This window comes from Globicephala melas, chromosome 10, assembly GCF_963455315.2.
Source record: "Globicephala melas chromosome 10, mGloMel1.2, whole genome shotgun sequence".
Taxonomy (NCBI): domain Eukaryota; kingdom Metazoa; phylum Chordata; class Mammalia; order Artiodactyla; family Delphinidae; genus Globicephala; species Globicephala melas.
The window spans coordinates 45268672-45286708 of record NC_083323.1 but is presented as its reverse complement, the minus strand read 5'-3'; the positions used below and the strand labels follow the sequence as shown (position 1 = coordinate 45286708).

The window sequence follows — 18037 nt, the reverse complement described above, 5'->3', positions numbered from 1 at the left end:
CAAATTGACCCCAATTCAAATATCACCCACTATGTGAAGTCGGGCAATTACTTGCTCCCCCACCCCACCATTACATACTCTCTGTACATAAACTATGTAATTATCTACATTTACATCTCACTTTTCCAATGTAGCTACAGTCACTTAAAAAAAAAATATGACTAGAGTCCTTGGAAACATTCACAAAGGGAAAAGATTCAATACGCTAACAAAAAAATAAAATAACTAAAGGACAGAAAAATGAGAAGCAACTGAGCTATGACTAATTAATCTCCTTCAAGGCTAAATGAAATCTCCTACTTCTGTCTATGCAGAACAGCTACGATGATACCAGCACTTAAAAGATTTGAAATTGGTCAAGATGCAATTTCTAACTGAAACCTGGTTTAAAAAAAGAACTGCCATTCAACCTTTACAATTGCAGGTGAAAATGGAATGACTTTCTACTGATGAGACACTGGACTCATTATGTTAGCTCTGATCAGATTTGAAAGTTTAAATCAGCAGCCATCCAAAGGAGATATATGCTAAGATTGATTGACAAAGTGTCTCTCACTAAGGAAAATTAAAAATGAATGAGAATGAAAATAACTACTGCAATAGAATCTATTTGGTGTATTAGATTCTGATAGAATCTAATATCTAAATAGAATATGGATCTAAGTAAAATAGAATCTAAATAGAATCTAAATAGAATAATGGTTATTCTATTTCTTTAAAGCTGCATCCAGCATACCTTAATTATTACAGACAAAAAAAGTTTTAAAAAACAAAAACCCACCTGCATTCATGCTACCTCACTTCTAGATTATGGAAGTGAGTCACAGAATAATCCTTCTTTCTTAATGCAATATTTGTAAAATGTCATTATTACAATCATACAGTGGAAATATGAATTAAACTTAGTACAATCATGGTATTAAAGGAATTTGAATTAACAAAATTTTGTATTACAAATTTTGTTTGCTCACATTACACAACAGTGGCTGGGAGCTATGTTTTCCTTCACAAATTCTTATAAAGAATACCACCTCTAGGATGGATTAGTGATACTTCACAAGGAAAACAATGAGCAGAAGATCAAAACAATCATCCTTAAGTGCAGCATCTGTGAAAAGAAAAACAGCAAGAGAGCTCATTTCTGATAAGTTACTACAGAGATCAAACTGGATATTTTCCCATACTTGTTTCACAACATCATGTGCCTGTTCATTAAAAAGAACATATAAGATTAACAATTAATAAAGGTATGTGGTAGAGGTATTGAATGAATGGACAGAAAGAAGGCAAAGGCAGGAGGTAGGCAAGTCCACGTACCACTTCCTTCTCTAATATAAAATAAACTAAGAAAAAACTTTAAGCTCCCATAGTACTTTTTACATACCTGAATTTGAACCTTTTACACTGAACTATAATTATTTACATTTGCCTCTCCAACACAAATTAGAAGTTACATCTTCGTATTCTTAAAAAATTTACATATTTGTACTTAAATAGCCTTTCCATTTTTAGGCTCAGAATTGACAACTAACAAATACCTGGTTAAAAAAATATCTTGGGCAGAGGTTTTCTAACTTTATTGAAAGAGCATTCCTCTTTTTAAAAGTTAAATACCTACATGATTTTTTTTCTGAAACAATCCTGGAGTGCTCCTAACCCAACTTTTGATTGTAGAAGTTTTTTCAGAGCAGTAGCACCAGAAGCTCCTACTTCTTACCTAAACCTACATTTCTGGTCCCCTTCCGATCCCGACATCTGGGAAAGACAGTTTGGTCCTAAGTATTCCGTGAAAAAAATGTTGAGTGTCTCCCAAACAAATGTCTTTATATGTAAGTTTCATATATAATGAATATATTAAAAAATCATTACACCATGGAAATTACAACCAGTAATAAATGTTCTAAGTAAACTATTTTTATGCAGTTATCATGGAATATGTCAAGACACAGTTCTACAAAAAATCTGAAAAAGTATATATTACATTACTACAATAAATTATAATATATATATAACTGAATCACTTTTCTGTACACTTGAAACACACGTTGTAAATTAACTATATTTCAATTAAAAAAAAGTTTTTTAATACATAGTTCTACAAACACGTCTTAAAATGGCAAACCCTCAGATGAGTAAACTCAGGAATGTTTACGATAACTATGAATAAGATTAGAGGGGACAAAAAACAGATTATTTTGCTATTTTCCTTCTTAACCTCTCCATAGATTCCACCTTCCCATAAACCCCATAGTTTCCAATATATTAAAATAAAAATGCTGTTAAGTTTCATTTTCTATCTAGCCCACATTTGTCAGCAGTAAGAGTTATAAAATGTCCAAAATGTGAACATAATAGAAAAGTTAAGAAGGTAAAGTTTCCCCCAAAGATATGTGAATTTCAAACCTCTGAATTTGAGTTGGCGAAAAAGATACCAGTTCTTTTTTTTTTTTTTAACTTCAAAAAAGCGGCAGTGTGTAAGAGTAAATCAAGAAAGGTAGAAACAGAATCACAAACAAAACCAGTAGGATTATGAACGATGAAACCTCACAATTTTCAATGTGACACTGCAATATGAAATAAGCAACAGTATTCCCCAAACTTTTTATGGCCAGTATCTTTTTTCTCCCTCTAACAATCTAAGGCAACTTCACGTAACAAAGTTCCTGTACTAGCAAAAACAAAGGCTAATGAAACTTGGGCTTCTGATGTAATACTGCAAATCTGATTTTACACTGTCTCAGATTCCACCAGTTTGGCCCCCATCCATAACACGTTCATGTTAAAAAGCAATACCCCCAATAAAGCAATTTTAAGAAATAACGCTACAGTTTGACACATGGGTGGGGATTACCAAAGAACCGCCTACGTTAAGTATACTGACACAGTGAAAACAAGCGGTTCTGACGGTTCCGAAAAGTTACTCATCTCACAGATCTGAGAAGACGCTAAAGGGAACTTCAGTGACACACCCAGGGCAGACCGCCACGTTAAGGATACAACTCTTCCGAGGTGGAGAGGGCTCTCGCCAGCTCTGACTGCTGCCGAATCCGGATCCAGCTCCTCCTCCCAGAGGAGGTCTGCCCCCCGGCTTGCCTCCTCGCTCACCCCCTCCTCGCCCCCGACTCCAGCGACTCCCACCCCGGTAAGGCCTGCCTCGAAAACGGAAACGGTCCAAGGCGATGTGGCTCCGTTCCCAAAAGGACGGCCGGGGGCTGCTTTCGGACAGTGAGCTCGAAGGCATCCGCACGGAGGGCGGGTGAGACCGGAACGGCTCTTTGGGTCGGTAGCTGCTGTGTCCCCTGAGGTGGCCCCGCTCCGACGCGTGCCGCGAGCGTGAAAAATTCCTCAGCTGCTGCTGAGAAGAGGACGATGACGAGGAGGAGCCACCGCCTCCGCCGGATCCACCGCCCCGGGCCGGGTGAGGAGGCCTTCGCCGCGGGTACGGTAACAGCCCGCCGCCACTGCTGGTGCTGCTGCTCCGGCTCCGTACCTGGCTGTTATTATCGTCGTCGCTGATCTCCCCATCTTCAAGCTCCCCTTCTTCCTTGGGCGAGAGGCCACTGGAGGCCGGGGCCGGAGTATCTGCAGTCGCCATCCCGGGAGCAGCGCGTTCCACACAACCTTAGCGCTCTGTCCGGGGATCCGCCCGTCAGCTGCCTTCCTGCTCAGTTTCCTTCTTTCTCAACGGACCCGGTCGGTGCGGCCTTACCCTACTTGCTCACCTAGCGGGCTCTGCTCCCCAACTTCCCCGCACCCCAGCTCTTTCTCGCCGGACCGTCGCAACCCACTTCCCTGCCCTAGCGCCCCCTTGCTCCTCCGCGATCTGGGCTCTTCCTCCTCGCGAGAAGAGAGCTCTGGAAGTGGCTCTGCTCGTGACGTCACTTCCTACCGCACGCAGGAAACAAGGCTCCCAGTTCACGCGATAATAATTAGGACAACGCGATTCTCACTGGGAGTTGTAGTCTTTTTTTTTGGCTCTCGCTTAGAGTTTGTCCTTCCAGTCTGAGGCCCGTCCCCACTCCAGACGCTGCTTTGGGGTTTCTGGGTGCGTGGCGGGGTAGGCGGGCCCGTTCTTAATCTCGGCCGTGAGAGTTTCAGGGGGATGGGAGGGACACACGTCTTTTTTTTAATTGCTCGGAGGACAACTGCTGAAGAGAAGCAGTAGTCCTACTCCCTTTTGGGAGCCTGAGAGAGGACGGGGCGCGTCCGCCATGTTGGTGAAGGCAAACGAAGGGAATTAGAGCTCCAGGACTGTCGGCTCCTGTGGCTCAAGTCCGCCATATTAATAAAGAGAAAGGGAAGGCTGACACCCCCCCCTCCCCGCACACATACGTACACCCTTTCTTCCCACCTAGCTCCCTCAGCTTAGCTGGGTGGGCCCTTCCCCAGCCTCGCTTGCCCAGTCTCTTCCCGAAGAAAGCGTAGCAGCCCGCGCCTCAGATTAGGCTTAAGACAGCGCCGAATGAGGGCGAAAGGGAAATGCCGACCAATTGCGCCGCGGCGGGTTGTGCTACTACCTACAACAAGCACATTAACATCAGCTTCCACAGGTAACCTGGGCAGGGAGTGGGGGTGACGGAAACGGGAGTTCCTAGGCTGGGTATCAATTGTGTGGAAAGAACAGGATTCTACTAATTCTTATAAGTTCGCTAGCTAGCTAGCTAGTAGCAGGGACGCATCATTTTTGCCCTTTGTGTGTGTTTCTCAAATCTGTCCAATTTTTCGCTCCCTTCGGGGAAGGTTTACTCACTTTGTAAAACAGAGCCAAGTTCTCTCCGTAATTACTCCTTCTCTAGAAAGTGACAGGAGGATACCTTAATTTTCTATTCTTTTACTCCCTATGTGTTAGACCAAGTTTTGATATTAATGACGCCATAAGAGGAAGCAAGATCTGCCTTTTCAAGTCAGCAATCACCTAAAAAGCCTGCTGTGTTCCCGTATAATTAGTCAATTCTCACTAGCTGGATTGACATGGGAAGCATTTAAATTTCAAATAGTCACGCACAGTAACTCTGCGGAAAAATTGAGTCATCATCGTAAGTAGCCGTGGAATTAAGCGATGTTAATGAAAGTGGAAAAAATAAGCTTTCTATTCTTACTAGAACAGAGTATTATAAAAAGAACCCAGGTTATGTTTTGCCTTCGTTTGCTGGAAGAGCAATCAAAATTCTTTATTTCTGTCAAATCAGAACTCTGGAAAGCGCTTTGAACCCTACATGAAACATAATAAGTACTTGGTAAATGTTTACCTTCTCTGCAAGTGCCTGCCATATGCCTGAAGAAAAGAAGCATTCAAAAAGTTAAGTACAAACAGTTCTGATTTTATATACCTCACAACTTAAGATCTTAGAATGTAGAAAATGATATCCTTGACCTTTCTCCCTACTTATGACAAAGTGTACCCACTTATTAAAAGTTACCACTTAAAAAAAAAATCCTTGTGGTGTTTCTGTTTTTCATCTACTTCATGCAAATGTAGTGCTTTATTCATTCATCCATCAAATGTGTACCAAGCTCTTATTTCCCCGACATGGTGCTAGTGATCCAGAGAATTCTTAACCTTCCTGGAGTTGGAATGAGAAAGACCAACATAAATAATCGTGGTCAAGTGCCAAAGAAGAGACCTTCAGGGTCTCTAACTTAGCCTTGGAAAGTCAAAGAACACTTCTCAAAGGATGTGAAATTTCAAACGAGACCAAAAGATGACATAGATTTGGTCCTGTACGATACTTAAAGGATTTTCTGTTTTATCCAATGAGTACTTGAGAAGCTATGGAGGGCTTAAAAAGAATGGCGTGATTAGATTTGTATATTAAAAAGCCCTCAGGCTGCAGTGCAGAGAATTACAGTGTTACTTAAAGAGCTGGTCAAGCATCATCAAGAGATGAATTTGACAGAAAGGAGCTTATTACAGAATGTTAATGCACCTGCTGTTTCACAAGGATATCCTGCTACAGCATCAACTGAACTAAATGTACTTCTGTTGCTGGCACAATCAGCACTAGATTAGGAGAAGTGAGCGTTGATACAGAAAAAAGTTGGGAACCTGTAGTAAAACAATGGAGAGTCCACCCAGTGGCCTAGACTACAGTGGTACTGACAGTAGAGATGGAAAGTGGACAGGCTTGAGAAATGTTTGAGGAGAAACTACCATATATGGTCATTTGATTTGGAAGATGAGGGGGAAGGAGGATTCAAGGGACCAATAATGAATGTTTAGGAGATGCACAGTGGTACCCTAACATACATACCTCCTCTCCATGTTTGACTGTTTGCTATGAAATTAACATTTTCATGTGTAACCCCATAAGTTTAGGTGTTAAAATAACATTATTTATAATAAAATTAATCCCTATTTCATAATTAACACTATTCACTCCTTTCCTAGGACATTGGTAGACTTCTTTATCCCCATGTACAGCTTATATTGCCCAAACTTACTGTCACCATTTTTCTTTTACTCAGCCCATTCCAGTCTAAGTGTTGCCAATAATAATCTTTTGAAACTGTTCTTGCTAACATAAATTGTCACTCCAGCGTCCTTTTTTCATGGCATGTGATCATTTCCTCCTTGAAATACTCTCTACTTTGAATTATTTGACACTAATTTTGTGATTTTCATCTTACTTTTTTGGCCTAACTTCAGTCTCCTCTGCCACTCCACCCCCTGACCAAGGTCTTCCCACTCGTATCAAAAGGATTGCAATGGTTCCTGTGGTCTTGGTTAACATTTACCTGTTAATGCCTCCCAAATCAATACCTCTGGTCCGACTCTCTCTAATGAGTTTTAGACCTATCGGTAAAGTGTCTCAGTTATTTCCCTGGTCTCTTCAGTTCCTCACATTCAGCGTACTAAAACTGTACTACTGAACTTGCCCTTCTCCCTAACCTACACCACTTCCCATATTCCCTTTCTCAGTAAATGGAAACACCATCCACCCAGAAACTAGGAGGTCATCCTCCCTTGACTTCTCACCATTCCCTCTCAGTTGGATTATTACAACAACCTTTTAACTGGTTCACTGCTTCCATTCATGCACTCCTAACCGCTCGTCTATAATCAATAGTGTGTTGCTAAATTTTTAACAACAGGATTTCCAGGAAAGGGGGAAAGCCCTGATTTGTAATGTTTGTCCAATTTCCATGATATAAATACTCCCACCATAACTGGTTATAAGCTACCAATATGACATCACTGATCATGGAGTTGGGAAGAAACGTGCAATACTACCCTATTCTATAGCATTTATTCCATACAGGTGTAACAGACATAAGTAACCTGAAGAGTATAGACAACAGTAAAATAATTAGGAAGTGATGGGTTTTTAGTATTTATTACCTTTGTTTTTAATTTATTTAAATGCAAACTTACATAATTTAATTTTTAATAATGGCTGTGTTTAACAACCAGCTAAAACATTTTCTGTTGACAGCTCTAAATTAGGCCTCTTAATGGCTTACCAATGCCATTTTGGATAAAGTTCAAAATTACTCTTTAACTTGGAAAGTCCTCCATCTTCGTTTCATATCATAACACTCTTCCTGTCCCCAAGGTACTCTTTAACACTCTTCACTACTACCATCCTAATTTCCCTAGCTAATTCGTACTGTCTTAAGGCTTCTTGACGAGATTAGCTCTTCCTGTTTTATGGTTCCGTGCAATCCGGTACTTACCCTTTTATAAACTCATGACACTTGTAATTACTTTTATAATAATAATAAACAGCATTTATTTAGTATTTACCACATACTATGCATTGGGCTGAGCATTTACTCACAATGTCTCATTTAATCCCTAGAACCACACTAGGTACCGTTATTACTCCACTTTATGGATGATGAAACTGAGGCCTAAAAAGATTAAACAACATTCTTAAAGTCACCCAGCTATTACATGAAGGAGCTGGGATTGATACCTGGTTTGATTACAGAGACTATTTTCAGCCACTCTTTTCTACTACATCAAGCAAGCTATTTGATTCTCTACCTTCCCCATTACAGTATACCCACATAGAAGGTAGACATCATAAAGGTAGATCAGTTTTGTTTACTACTATGTCTTCAGTGCCTAGGACAGTGCTTGGAATGTAAGAGGCATTCAGCTGTTAAAGACCCAAGCAAAATAGCATTGTTAAAATACTGAGTGATTTTCCAAAACTACTAATGTTTCTGAAAGCCTGGTTCTATTATTGTGTAAACAAGAATATATCCATCTATTAACACCACGTTAATTTTTTAAAATTAATATTTACATGATTTATTATTACTTAAATTCAGTTTATGGGCTGCTTCTCCCACCCTTTGAATTTGCTGAGAAAAATCCAAACAACACGTGCAAAAACATGATTAAGGTTAATACTGTATAAAACATTATCTAAAATCAAATATAAAATTGTTGATTATTCTTATTTTATTTCAACACAGGTAATCTCAAGATTATTTAGTAATGCCAAACTAACTCCATTACTTTGTATATTCATTGATTCACTCAAAAAGTTCATTGAATGCTTACTAACAGGAAAAAGTAGTGAAAAAACAGCTCCTAACCAGGAGAAACCTGTGATCTAGTGGTGGAGATAGAAAAGTAAACTATTAGAATACAGTTATATTAGTGCTATATGATATAGGAACATCTGACCAAGTCTTCTGATCATAAAAAAACTTGTTAGGAACATAGGATTCCTAAACTGAGTCTTAAAAGAAAGAAGTAGAATTTGATCACGTTAAGGTCCAATTGGAGACGTTGGTTTCATAATTTAAAACTTTTTTTTAGTTTAAAAACGAGCTAAAAGGTGAGGGGGTGAAAGGTAATATTTGAAAGAAAGTCTTCATATATCTGAAGAGTCTTACACAAATGCTAATACAATAGTGCTGATAGTACTTATTTGTGCTTGAAGTCCCAAGAAGAAGAAGTGTGCTTATAAACTAAAGCTTAATTTTTAGCTTAATCCTCAGGAAACATTTTCAGATCACTTAGATGAGAAAGTGATCAGAAAGCTTTGAGATGAGAATACATTACTATTAAGAGGTGAGGGCTAGGCCGAGTAGATAAAGTCTCCATTAGAGAGACTTGTATTTCTAGTGAAATGCAAAACAACGTACATATATGAAAACATGTGAACTGCAGAGTGACACACGAATGTTATCCCCAGGTGAGGGTGTGTTTGGGGCAGTGGGGGTGGGGACATGAGATGGCAGGGTGTCTAAGTAAGTAAGTCTGGGCCTTCACCTCTGTGGCCCTCCCTGCTGGTAATTTGAGCAAGACTAGTATATCTGACACAGCCAAAGCTGTTACCTAATGAAGCTTCAGTTGGGGGTTTTTGAGCCACATGATCTTCTAACATAAATTTAATGGTTCTTTTTAGGTACTAGTGAGTTCATAATTAATACTTCAAGGATAAGGTAGTCAAACTAAAGAAGAGTTCAAACTTATTACATGTGAATGTTGATTCCTCTATTTGCAAGTCAGTCAACACAGTTACCATTCGAATTTTTAGACAGTCCCTTGTATTTTTCTCTTCCTTAACAGGTGTACACTGGGTGCATATCAGTATATTTTATATCTGAAATAAATATAAAAGGAAAAACATTCCTGCTGGGCTTGTCATCAGCATTTTACTTTTTGTAGTAATTAATTATGCCTTCTACTGTACAACATAGCTTAAGAGGTCATTTTTTAAAAACATATGCAGTTTAACTTCATGCAAGTAATATAGTGAATTATAAATTCATATATTCTGTATTTATATTAATTAAGCAAATTTTTGTTGAGTCCCAACTGTTTGCAAGGCACTACGTAAGTGTTAAAGTTAGATAAAAAGATAAAATGAGGGCTTTCCTGGTGGCGCAGTGGTTGAGAGTCCACCTGCCGATGCAGGGAACATGGGTTCGTGCTCCGGTCCGGGAAGATCCCACATGCCGCGGAGCGGCTGGGCCCGTGAGCCATGGCCGCTGAGCCTGCGCATCCGGAGCCTGTGCTCCGCAACGGGAGAGACCACGACAGTGAGAGGCCCGCGTACTGCAAAAAAAAAAAAAAAAAGATAAAATGATCCATGTCCTCGAGAAACTTATAATCTTCTTTGATTTCACTGAAAATTTATTAAAATGGAAAATTACAAAGCAATGTAGTAAGTATCATAATGAACACAGAGGAAGGAATACCAGAATCTGTCTTGATAAAATTTAATCTGTAGATGATCTGATTTGTCTTGACCACGTACATGAGCAGCAGATCAAAGCACTGTAAAATTATTCCTGCTTATAATGGATCTACATAAATTTGATCTAGATCAGTTTAGTCTTATTTATTTTACTGCCCTTGTTAAGGACTAGTTTGGGAAGAAAGGTCTCTTTTTAAAACCCTGAAAAATTAAACCACTTAAGTTAGTTTTTTGTTAACTTTTTTACAACTTATAAAAATGAGCATGAATTGGTTTCTGTTCCAGTATCTGGATACCGGAAATTGTTAAATTTATATGTAAATGTAAGACACTTTAAATTGTTACCTTTCAAATTTTCTTTTAACCATTGAGGTACAACCAGAATTGTGATAGTTGGAATTTGAGTTGCCTTTTTTTTTTTTTTTTTAAAGGTTTCCTTTGGATCCTAAAAGAAGAAAAGAATGGGTTCGCCTGGTTAGGCGCAAAAATTTTGTGCCAGGAAAACATACTTTTCTTTGTTCAAAGCACTTTGAAGCCTCCTGTTTTGACCTAACAGGACAAACTAGACGACTTAAAATGGATGCTGTTCCAACCATTTTTGATTTTTGTACCCACATAAAGTCCATGGTAAGTAATACTACTTTTATGCCATTTTAACCATTTTTAGAATCCATCCCTTTTTGTTTGTAACATGGAACAATTAAGAATATATTGAGGGCTTCCCTGGTGGCGCAGTGGTTGAGAGACTGCCTGCCGATGCAGGGGACGCGGGTTCGTGCCCCGGTCTGGGAAGATCCCACATGCCGCGGAGTGGCTAGGCCCGTGAGCCATGGCCGCTGAGCCTGCGCGTCCGGAGCCTGTGCTCCGCAACGGGAGAGGCCGCAACAGTGAGAAGAGGCCTGCGTACCGCAAAAAAAAAAAAAAAAAAGAACATATTGAAATTCATATATAATACTGTGCCTCAAGAAAACTGCAAAACTGAAGTAAAGATGCAGGCTAGAATTAGTGCTCAGCACTCCTGACTCCAATATTCTTTCCCCAACCTAAACTGTTTTATTATATTGGAATTTTACATCATTGTTTATTATTATCAATAATTGACCCATTGGTAAAACTGAGAAATGGTAATGAAATCTCCAGCATCGCTCTGCTCTGATTTTAAGATGATATGCAAATAGTGTGTGTTAAGTGCTTTCAGGGCAGCACACCCAAAGAATACCAGAGTTACACCAAAGAATGTAAGTTCAGAGGGAGGCATAACAGAAAACCTCATAGAACTCAGACATTTCGGCTGGGCTTGAGCTTGGAGTTTGGAACGTAGGAGAGGGTTCTTGACTTTGCACAGCGCAGCTGCAATAGCATGATAAGAACAAAAGATAATGAGTTGAGGAGTGAATGGAAAATAAGTGTTAGCAAGTGATATTTAAAAGGAAGGAGAAATTTAAGGTATAGTATGAATGTATTAAAACAATGTTTTATCTAGTTAGGGAAGATCTGATCAGAGGGGAAAAAGCTAGCTGAGAAAGACAGCGTCACTGAAAGGTTCAGAAGGGAGGTTGTCAGAGTGGAAATTGAAAAGTGCCTTTCCCTCATGTAAGAATCCTCAAAGAAATGTCAACAAAATAAAGAGTTTAGCTTTGAAAAGGAAGATAGACATCTTTTCCTCTCAGAGAGGAAAAATCACTGCTTTTCTTGAGTTATTTTTGACAGTTAAATTTGTAAATCTACATGAGTTACTATCTGAATGGAAGAGAAGGGAGAGGAGATTGTGGTAAACCAATTATCAGAAAAGCTCCAGGAGGGCAAGCATTTCATTTCTGAATCCTCAGAACCTCAAATAGTGCCTGATACATAGTACAAACTCATATATTTATTGAATTTGAAGTATACCTTGTTTTTGACATTTTGATCATTTATTCATTCAACAGATGTTTACTAAACTTTACATTATGTCAAAATCCAAGTTAGATGCTGGGAATATACAGATCAAAAAAGAGTCCCTGCCAATTCCCCTAGACAGAAGGAATGCCAGTTGTAGGTTTCATGAAGACAGGAACCATATTTATCTTACTTGTTCACTGTTGTGTCCCCAGGAATTCATAAATGAATTCCTGTGTTTCAATAAATGTTGAATGAAAAACAAAGCTATGAAATTAATCAAATAATCTGGGAACTATAAGTGGTTTAATATTATTGGAGTAAAAATTAAGATGGTGGATGGCAGCACTTCCCTGGTGGTGCAGCGGTTAAGAATCCGCCTGCCTGCCAATGCAGGGGACACGGGTCGAGCCCTGGTCTGGGAAGAATCCACATGCTGTGGAGCAACTAAGCCCATGTGCCACAGCTACCGAGCCTGCGCTCTAGAGCCCACGCGCCACAATTACTGAAGCCTGCACGCCTTGAGCCTGTGCTCCACAACGAGAGAAGCCACCGCAATGAGAAGCCCGAGCACCGCAACAAAGAGTAGCCCCCGCTCGCCGCAACTAGAGAAAGCCCATACACAGCAATGAAGACCCAACTCAGCCAAAAGTTAATTAATTACTTTTTAAAAAGATGGTGAATGGCAGAATGGGGTGAGTTCCTAAATGGTACAGTATGCCATGTAGATATTTTGGCATATAAAAAAGATATTTTTTTCTTTAAATAATAGGGAGGCAAAGAAGAATTTAGCCAGTATTAAATCATCAAATCTGTTAGAAAATTATTGTGTGGCAGAAAATAGACTAGTGAGGATCAAAATGAGCCAGAGATCAATAAAGAAGTTTTTAATATATTCAAGCCAGACATGAATGATATGGGCTTGATACGGGTAGTAGCATTAAGAATGATGGAGAGGAGGGACTTCCCTGGTGGTTCAGTGGTTAAGACACTGCGATTCCACTGCAAGGGGCGTGGATTTGATCCCAGGTCGGGGAAGATCCCACATGCTGCACAGTGTTGCAAAATAAATAAATAAAAATAAAAAAATAAAAAAAAAAGAAATGAAGAGAGTGAAAAAAAAGAATGATGAAGAGGCGAGGATTTGTGATACAGATATTTAGGAGATAGAATTAATAGGACTTGATGACTAATTGAATGAAAGAGATAAAGGGAAAAAAGGGTCCTCAGGTTTCTGATTTGGAAAGAAAGTTTCTAGCCAGATTTTAAAACCTTGAATGTATCAATAAGATATAACTGTGCATAATTAATAGGTAAATCTATTCAGGAGCTTGATACTTTGGAATATGTTTGTATTAAGTAGGACCACAGGTCTGAAATATTAATCAAATTGAGAAGATAGTATTTACCTAAAAAAGAGATCAAATCAGTATCACAAATAAACCAAATATCTAAATGCATTCTATACTGGCCTTAGAATATTGCAAAGAATCTTTTTAAGTCTCTACAGAATCATATTCAATAATTTGGAAGAGACCTAGGAAGTCCATTCTCTATTTCCAGACCAATGCTTTTATCTCTCTGGAGAGAAAAGACAAAAAGAAATAGGTGGCTGGAGTTAATTCAACCAGTTGAGAAACTTGAATCCATGACTACATGAGATAGGCTGCTAATGTTTCCTATCAAATTTTTAAAATCAGTTTTTAAAAGAGCAGTTTAAATACTGTTATCCAAAACAAAATTTACTTATTTGTGATATTCCATAATTTATGTTCAACCCTCTAATTTTATTCTGCTCAGAAACTCAAGTCAAGGAATCTTCTGAAGAAAAACAACAGTTGTACTCCAAACGGACCACCTAATTTAAAATCAAACATGAGTAGTCAGCAAGTACTACTTGAACACAGTTATGCCTTTAGGAACCCTATGGAAGCAAAAAAGAGGATAATTAAACTGGAAAAGGAAATAGCAAGTTTAAGAAGGAAAATGAAAACTTGCCTACAGAAGGAACGCAGAGCAACTCGAAGATGGATCAAAGCCACGTGCTTGGTGAAGAATCTAGAAGCAAATAATATATTACTTAAGGGCACATCAGAACACATTTTACCAACTGCCTTAAACAGTCTTCCTTTGGAAGATTTCAAGATTCTTGAACAAGATCAACAAGGTAAAACGTTACCAATTCTCTAACTGCAAACAGACTAAAAGTACCTTCAATTAGGATTTGATGCTTGAACTTCATTCTGTTCAAAGGTAAAGATATTTAAGGAAATTATTCCAAAATTGGGTATTTAATAAAGTTTTACCTGAAGTAACAACATTACTGCATAATTTATTTATGAAGACTTGGTTGCAAAAAAAATGGAGAACTTCTTATGAAACTTATTTGAACGAGAATGGAAGTGCCTTATGTGAGAATCATGTACTTAAAATTTTTTCTAGGAAATTGTATGTTTGTAAAGTGTTTTGTGTTTTTGTCTTTTTAAACTTCTTTTAAAGAACAGTCTATGACAAGTAATGTTTTTAAATTATATTATAAAAAAATTTTTTCCTGTACCAAAGTTGGGATATTACATTCTAAGTAATTTGCCTAGTAGGAGTTAACCAACATGAAATAAAACTTTAAAACTGCTGGATTTTGTATTAATTAAATTATTATTTTTGGCACTGTGATTGGGAAAAATTTTAGGAAAAAACCTGAAGTACAGGGCAAGTTCTTTTATTTAAACTTTTCATATCTTTTTATCAGTAAAACTGAGCTAATCATGGCCTCCCTCATAACAAAATTAGCTTTTGCAATAGCTTGTATAAAATATTTTGAAAATAGTATTTTCAAATGTGAAGTACCTTTGCATCATCCAAGTAACTCAGACTACTAAAAACAGGTAGCTGATTATATTCACCTTCTAAGAAAGTATGTTATGAAATAACAGAGATTGAGATCTAGCTTTTACTTTAAACAAAACGATAAATGTATACCACATTTATTCTCATAATAAAAATATTACATATTCTATGTCAAAACTGATATGTTAATAGGCAAACATGCTACACAGTTCCATGTTAGGAATACTCCCTCTGTCCCCATGTGTGTTGATACCAAAATTCTTAAGCTTTCTTTTTTTTCCATAAACCCACAATAGAATTGAATTATAGAAAAGTACTTACCATATTATATCTTTACAACTTATAACCTAAAATGAAGTCAATTTATCTTACACATCAGCTTGATTTTTGTCTCCTCTTTTAGTGAGAGTCAAATAGAGCAACCATACTGCATAACAAATAGAATGTAGATCTTTTTAAAAATACATGTGTCTCTGATAAAGCTATGCAAGTGCTAATTATTTTACAAAATAGAATACCAGAACTATTCTTATAGTTTCCATTTGAACAATTAAAGGGTTTGCCTTATTTTACCAGATAAATGTTTAATAAGAACCCTTTCCTTCAAACAGCTTTGGTCAAATCATGTAAAAATTTATTAATGTACAATCAGGTTACCCAGGCCTGATTTGAGCTTCTGACACCGCCATATGAAAGTAGCATATACATAATCACATATTACTGTAAATCCTTCCCATAAGGTAATGGCTACTTGGTGATAAAAATTTTTTTATAACATTTGCTGAGATCCTAGCAAAAAGTCTTTTTATATTATTAGCACCCTTTCTTTTAATAAGGAATGCCTCCCAAGCAACTAGATGCACAAAGGCAGGAAACGTCTCTTTTAGTTATCATCAGGCACTTAAAATAAATATTTATGAAAATTCTTTTGTGTATAATGTAAACCTTGTTAGTCATGTTATCTTTTTTTTTTTTAAGTCATGTTATCTTTAATATTGGATGTAGCTCCTTGGAATTGTCATTACATGTTTTCAACTATCTTTATATGGTTTCAAACATACACATCAGCAAACACTTACTGACCATTTCTATTTTATACCTCAAAATAAGTTGGGGAAGTAATCATTTAAACATAAACTATATTTCCCAAGTATAAACTCTCACGTGGTTCACCGCCCCTCCCCAATACAAAACAAAACACTAATGCAGGCTGATTCCCATCTACAATAATACTCTGATATCTTAATATAACATTTTTAAATCACAAAAATAAAGCATTATAAAATACAAGCTTTTGGCAAAGTTACTTAGACTTCATTTATTAATATTTGAGAGCACTGAATAAACTACCACTCAGTAATTCTAAAATAAAAATTTTTGCTGGTTTTTCCATGTCATTTTCATGTTACTGTTCCAATAACATGCTCCAAACTCTCCCTGCATCAAATTATTTTAACATACATCTGTCTACCTTAAAACTACTTTTATTCATAGAGAAAAACGTAAAAGGAATCTTTTAAAAATCCTGTTTTCAGTCTGTTGATAAACTTATCACTTAGCTCATAGACCATAAAACTAATCAAAATTATAACAGTTCCTTGTCCTCTGCTTTGACACAACACATATCCTCTGTTTTATGCCTGTCATTCATTCTATGTCTACCAGGCACTAACCCCTACAAAGGACCAGCCAAAGGCTAGGATTTGATATAAAGATGAATATGACATGATTTTCTGCCCTTAAGTTGCTCAAAGTCTCTTGCGAGAAACAAATATTATTCATAATACAATGTGATAAATGCTATGAAAGATGTATGTGTGAAGCGCTTTGAATTGGAATTTAATGAGAACGTGTAAACTTTAGACCTTTTTACAATGAACCAGTTTTCTTTTGAAACAAACAGATTTTCTTCTTATAATGACTTACCAAAGGAGATTTTCTAGAAGGACATGGGTGTTGACCTGAATCACATACAGTGTTTATTTAATGAATTGTAAGACTTTTTTTCCCCATTAAAATGAACACTGAACAAATTTGTTGTTAATGATACCTTGTTAAAAGGAAAACATAAGTAAGTAAAATATTATATCAAAGCCAAGACTGAAGTTTGACATTTGATGTTTTTACTAAACAACAAACCCTACTATCACGAATCTTTAAAAATAATTTTAACTCAGAGTCTTAAGGTGAACAAAGCACTATGGCACCAGTTAGTTCTCTTACTTGCTCTACACACATATTCTGTGTGGTAGGTGGTATTATCTCAATTTATAGATGAAGAAATCCTTGTTAATGTAATTTATTTATTCATTCAGACATTTATAATGTGTCAGCTGGCACAAGGGATAGAAATGCAGTAATCTAGGAAGTTCTAGATTGAACACTGGTCTTCAGCCTCCAAATCCTCTTCTCTGACCTCTACATTATAACCTTCTGTTAAATATATGAATCATTAAAATAGGACAGGTTATGTGTCTCAAAAAACTAAAATAAAAAATATTGTGTGTATATATACAGTAAAGACAGTCTGTGAAGTCATTGTTGATCTCTTCGAGGTAGACTTTATAATGTTGGGTTTTTCTAATCTCATTTCTCAATGTTAGAATACGGGTAAATTTTAATTTTGGTATAATATAGAAAGTGGTTCCTCTTTATGTCAGAATATGGGATTGTTTTAGTATTTAGACAGTTGGAAACTTCATAAAATTAATGATTTTATAATGTATATTAAACAATTGCATATTGTTTTCACAAAAAATGTATTCTGAGTATGTTGATATTAAAAACTTTTCCAAGGAAATTACTGTCATGCCTATTATTTCTAAAATATGTACATAAACATTTATGTGGAAATCCATCCCCTAAATTGATCCCCTAAAATACTTCTGTAGAAGTCTGCCTCCTTAAATTGAAGCAAACTGTAAGCAAAATAAAGATATGTAAAGCCTAGAAGAGGAATTATCATTTTCATTTTATGGCTCAAATTAAATCTAAACATACATTATAGTTTATTTGCACTGTTTTAAATACTGGTTATACAATCTACACCAGATATATGAAGGGCTATAAAAATGTTCTGTCTACCCTGACAATAATTTGAGGCTCACACAGAGATTTATTTGTAGATATGCTTACCAAAGCATTATTTTAAT

At 37.0% G+C, this 18037-nt stretch overlaps 2 protein-coding genes and 1 long non-coding RNA gene across 4 annotated transcripts in view; 1 reads left to right on the top strand and 2 right to left on the bottom strand.

The window, feature by feature from the left end:
* The window catches only part of ZFC3H1 (zinc finger C3H1-type containing), a 51240-nt gene extending 47412 nt beyond the window's left edge, over positions 1-3828 (bottom strand). For both annotated transcript variants that reach the window (XM_030866268.2, XM_030866269.2), the window contains exon 1: positions 2998-3828. In XM_030866268.2, coding sequence (XP_030722128.1) covers positions 2998-3595 — 598 coding nt within the window. In that variant the 5' untranslated portion in view covers positions 3596-3828. The remainder of the gene's footprint in view (positions 1-2997) is intronic.
* A 186-nt stretch (positions 3829-4014) lies between these two features.
* On the top strand, positions 4015-17675 carry THAP2 (THAP domain containing 2). Its single transcript, XM_030866274.2, has 3 exons — positions 4015-4550; positions 10592-10787; positions 13839-17675. Exons 1-3 carry the CDS (start codon positions 4480-4482, stop codon positions 14226-14228), a joined length of 657 nt encoding a protein of 218 aa, XP_030722134.1. The 5' UTR covers positions 4015-4479; the 3' UTR covers positions 14229-17675.
* The window catches only part of LOC138842829 (uncharacterized), a 13822-nt gene continuing 3111 nt past the window's right edge, over positions 7327-18037 (bottom strand). The window contains exons 2-3 of the long non-coding RNA XR_011377764.1: positions 14037-14096; positions 7327-10018 (exon numbers count right to left, since the gene is read on the bottom strand). This is a non-coding gene — a long non-coding RNA (uncharacterized lncRNA). The remainder of the gene's footprint in view (positions 10019-14036; positions 14097-18037) is intronic.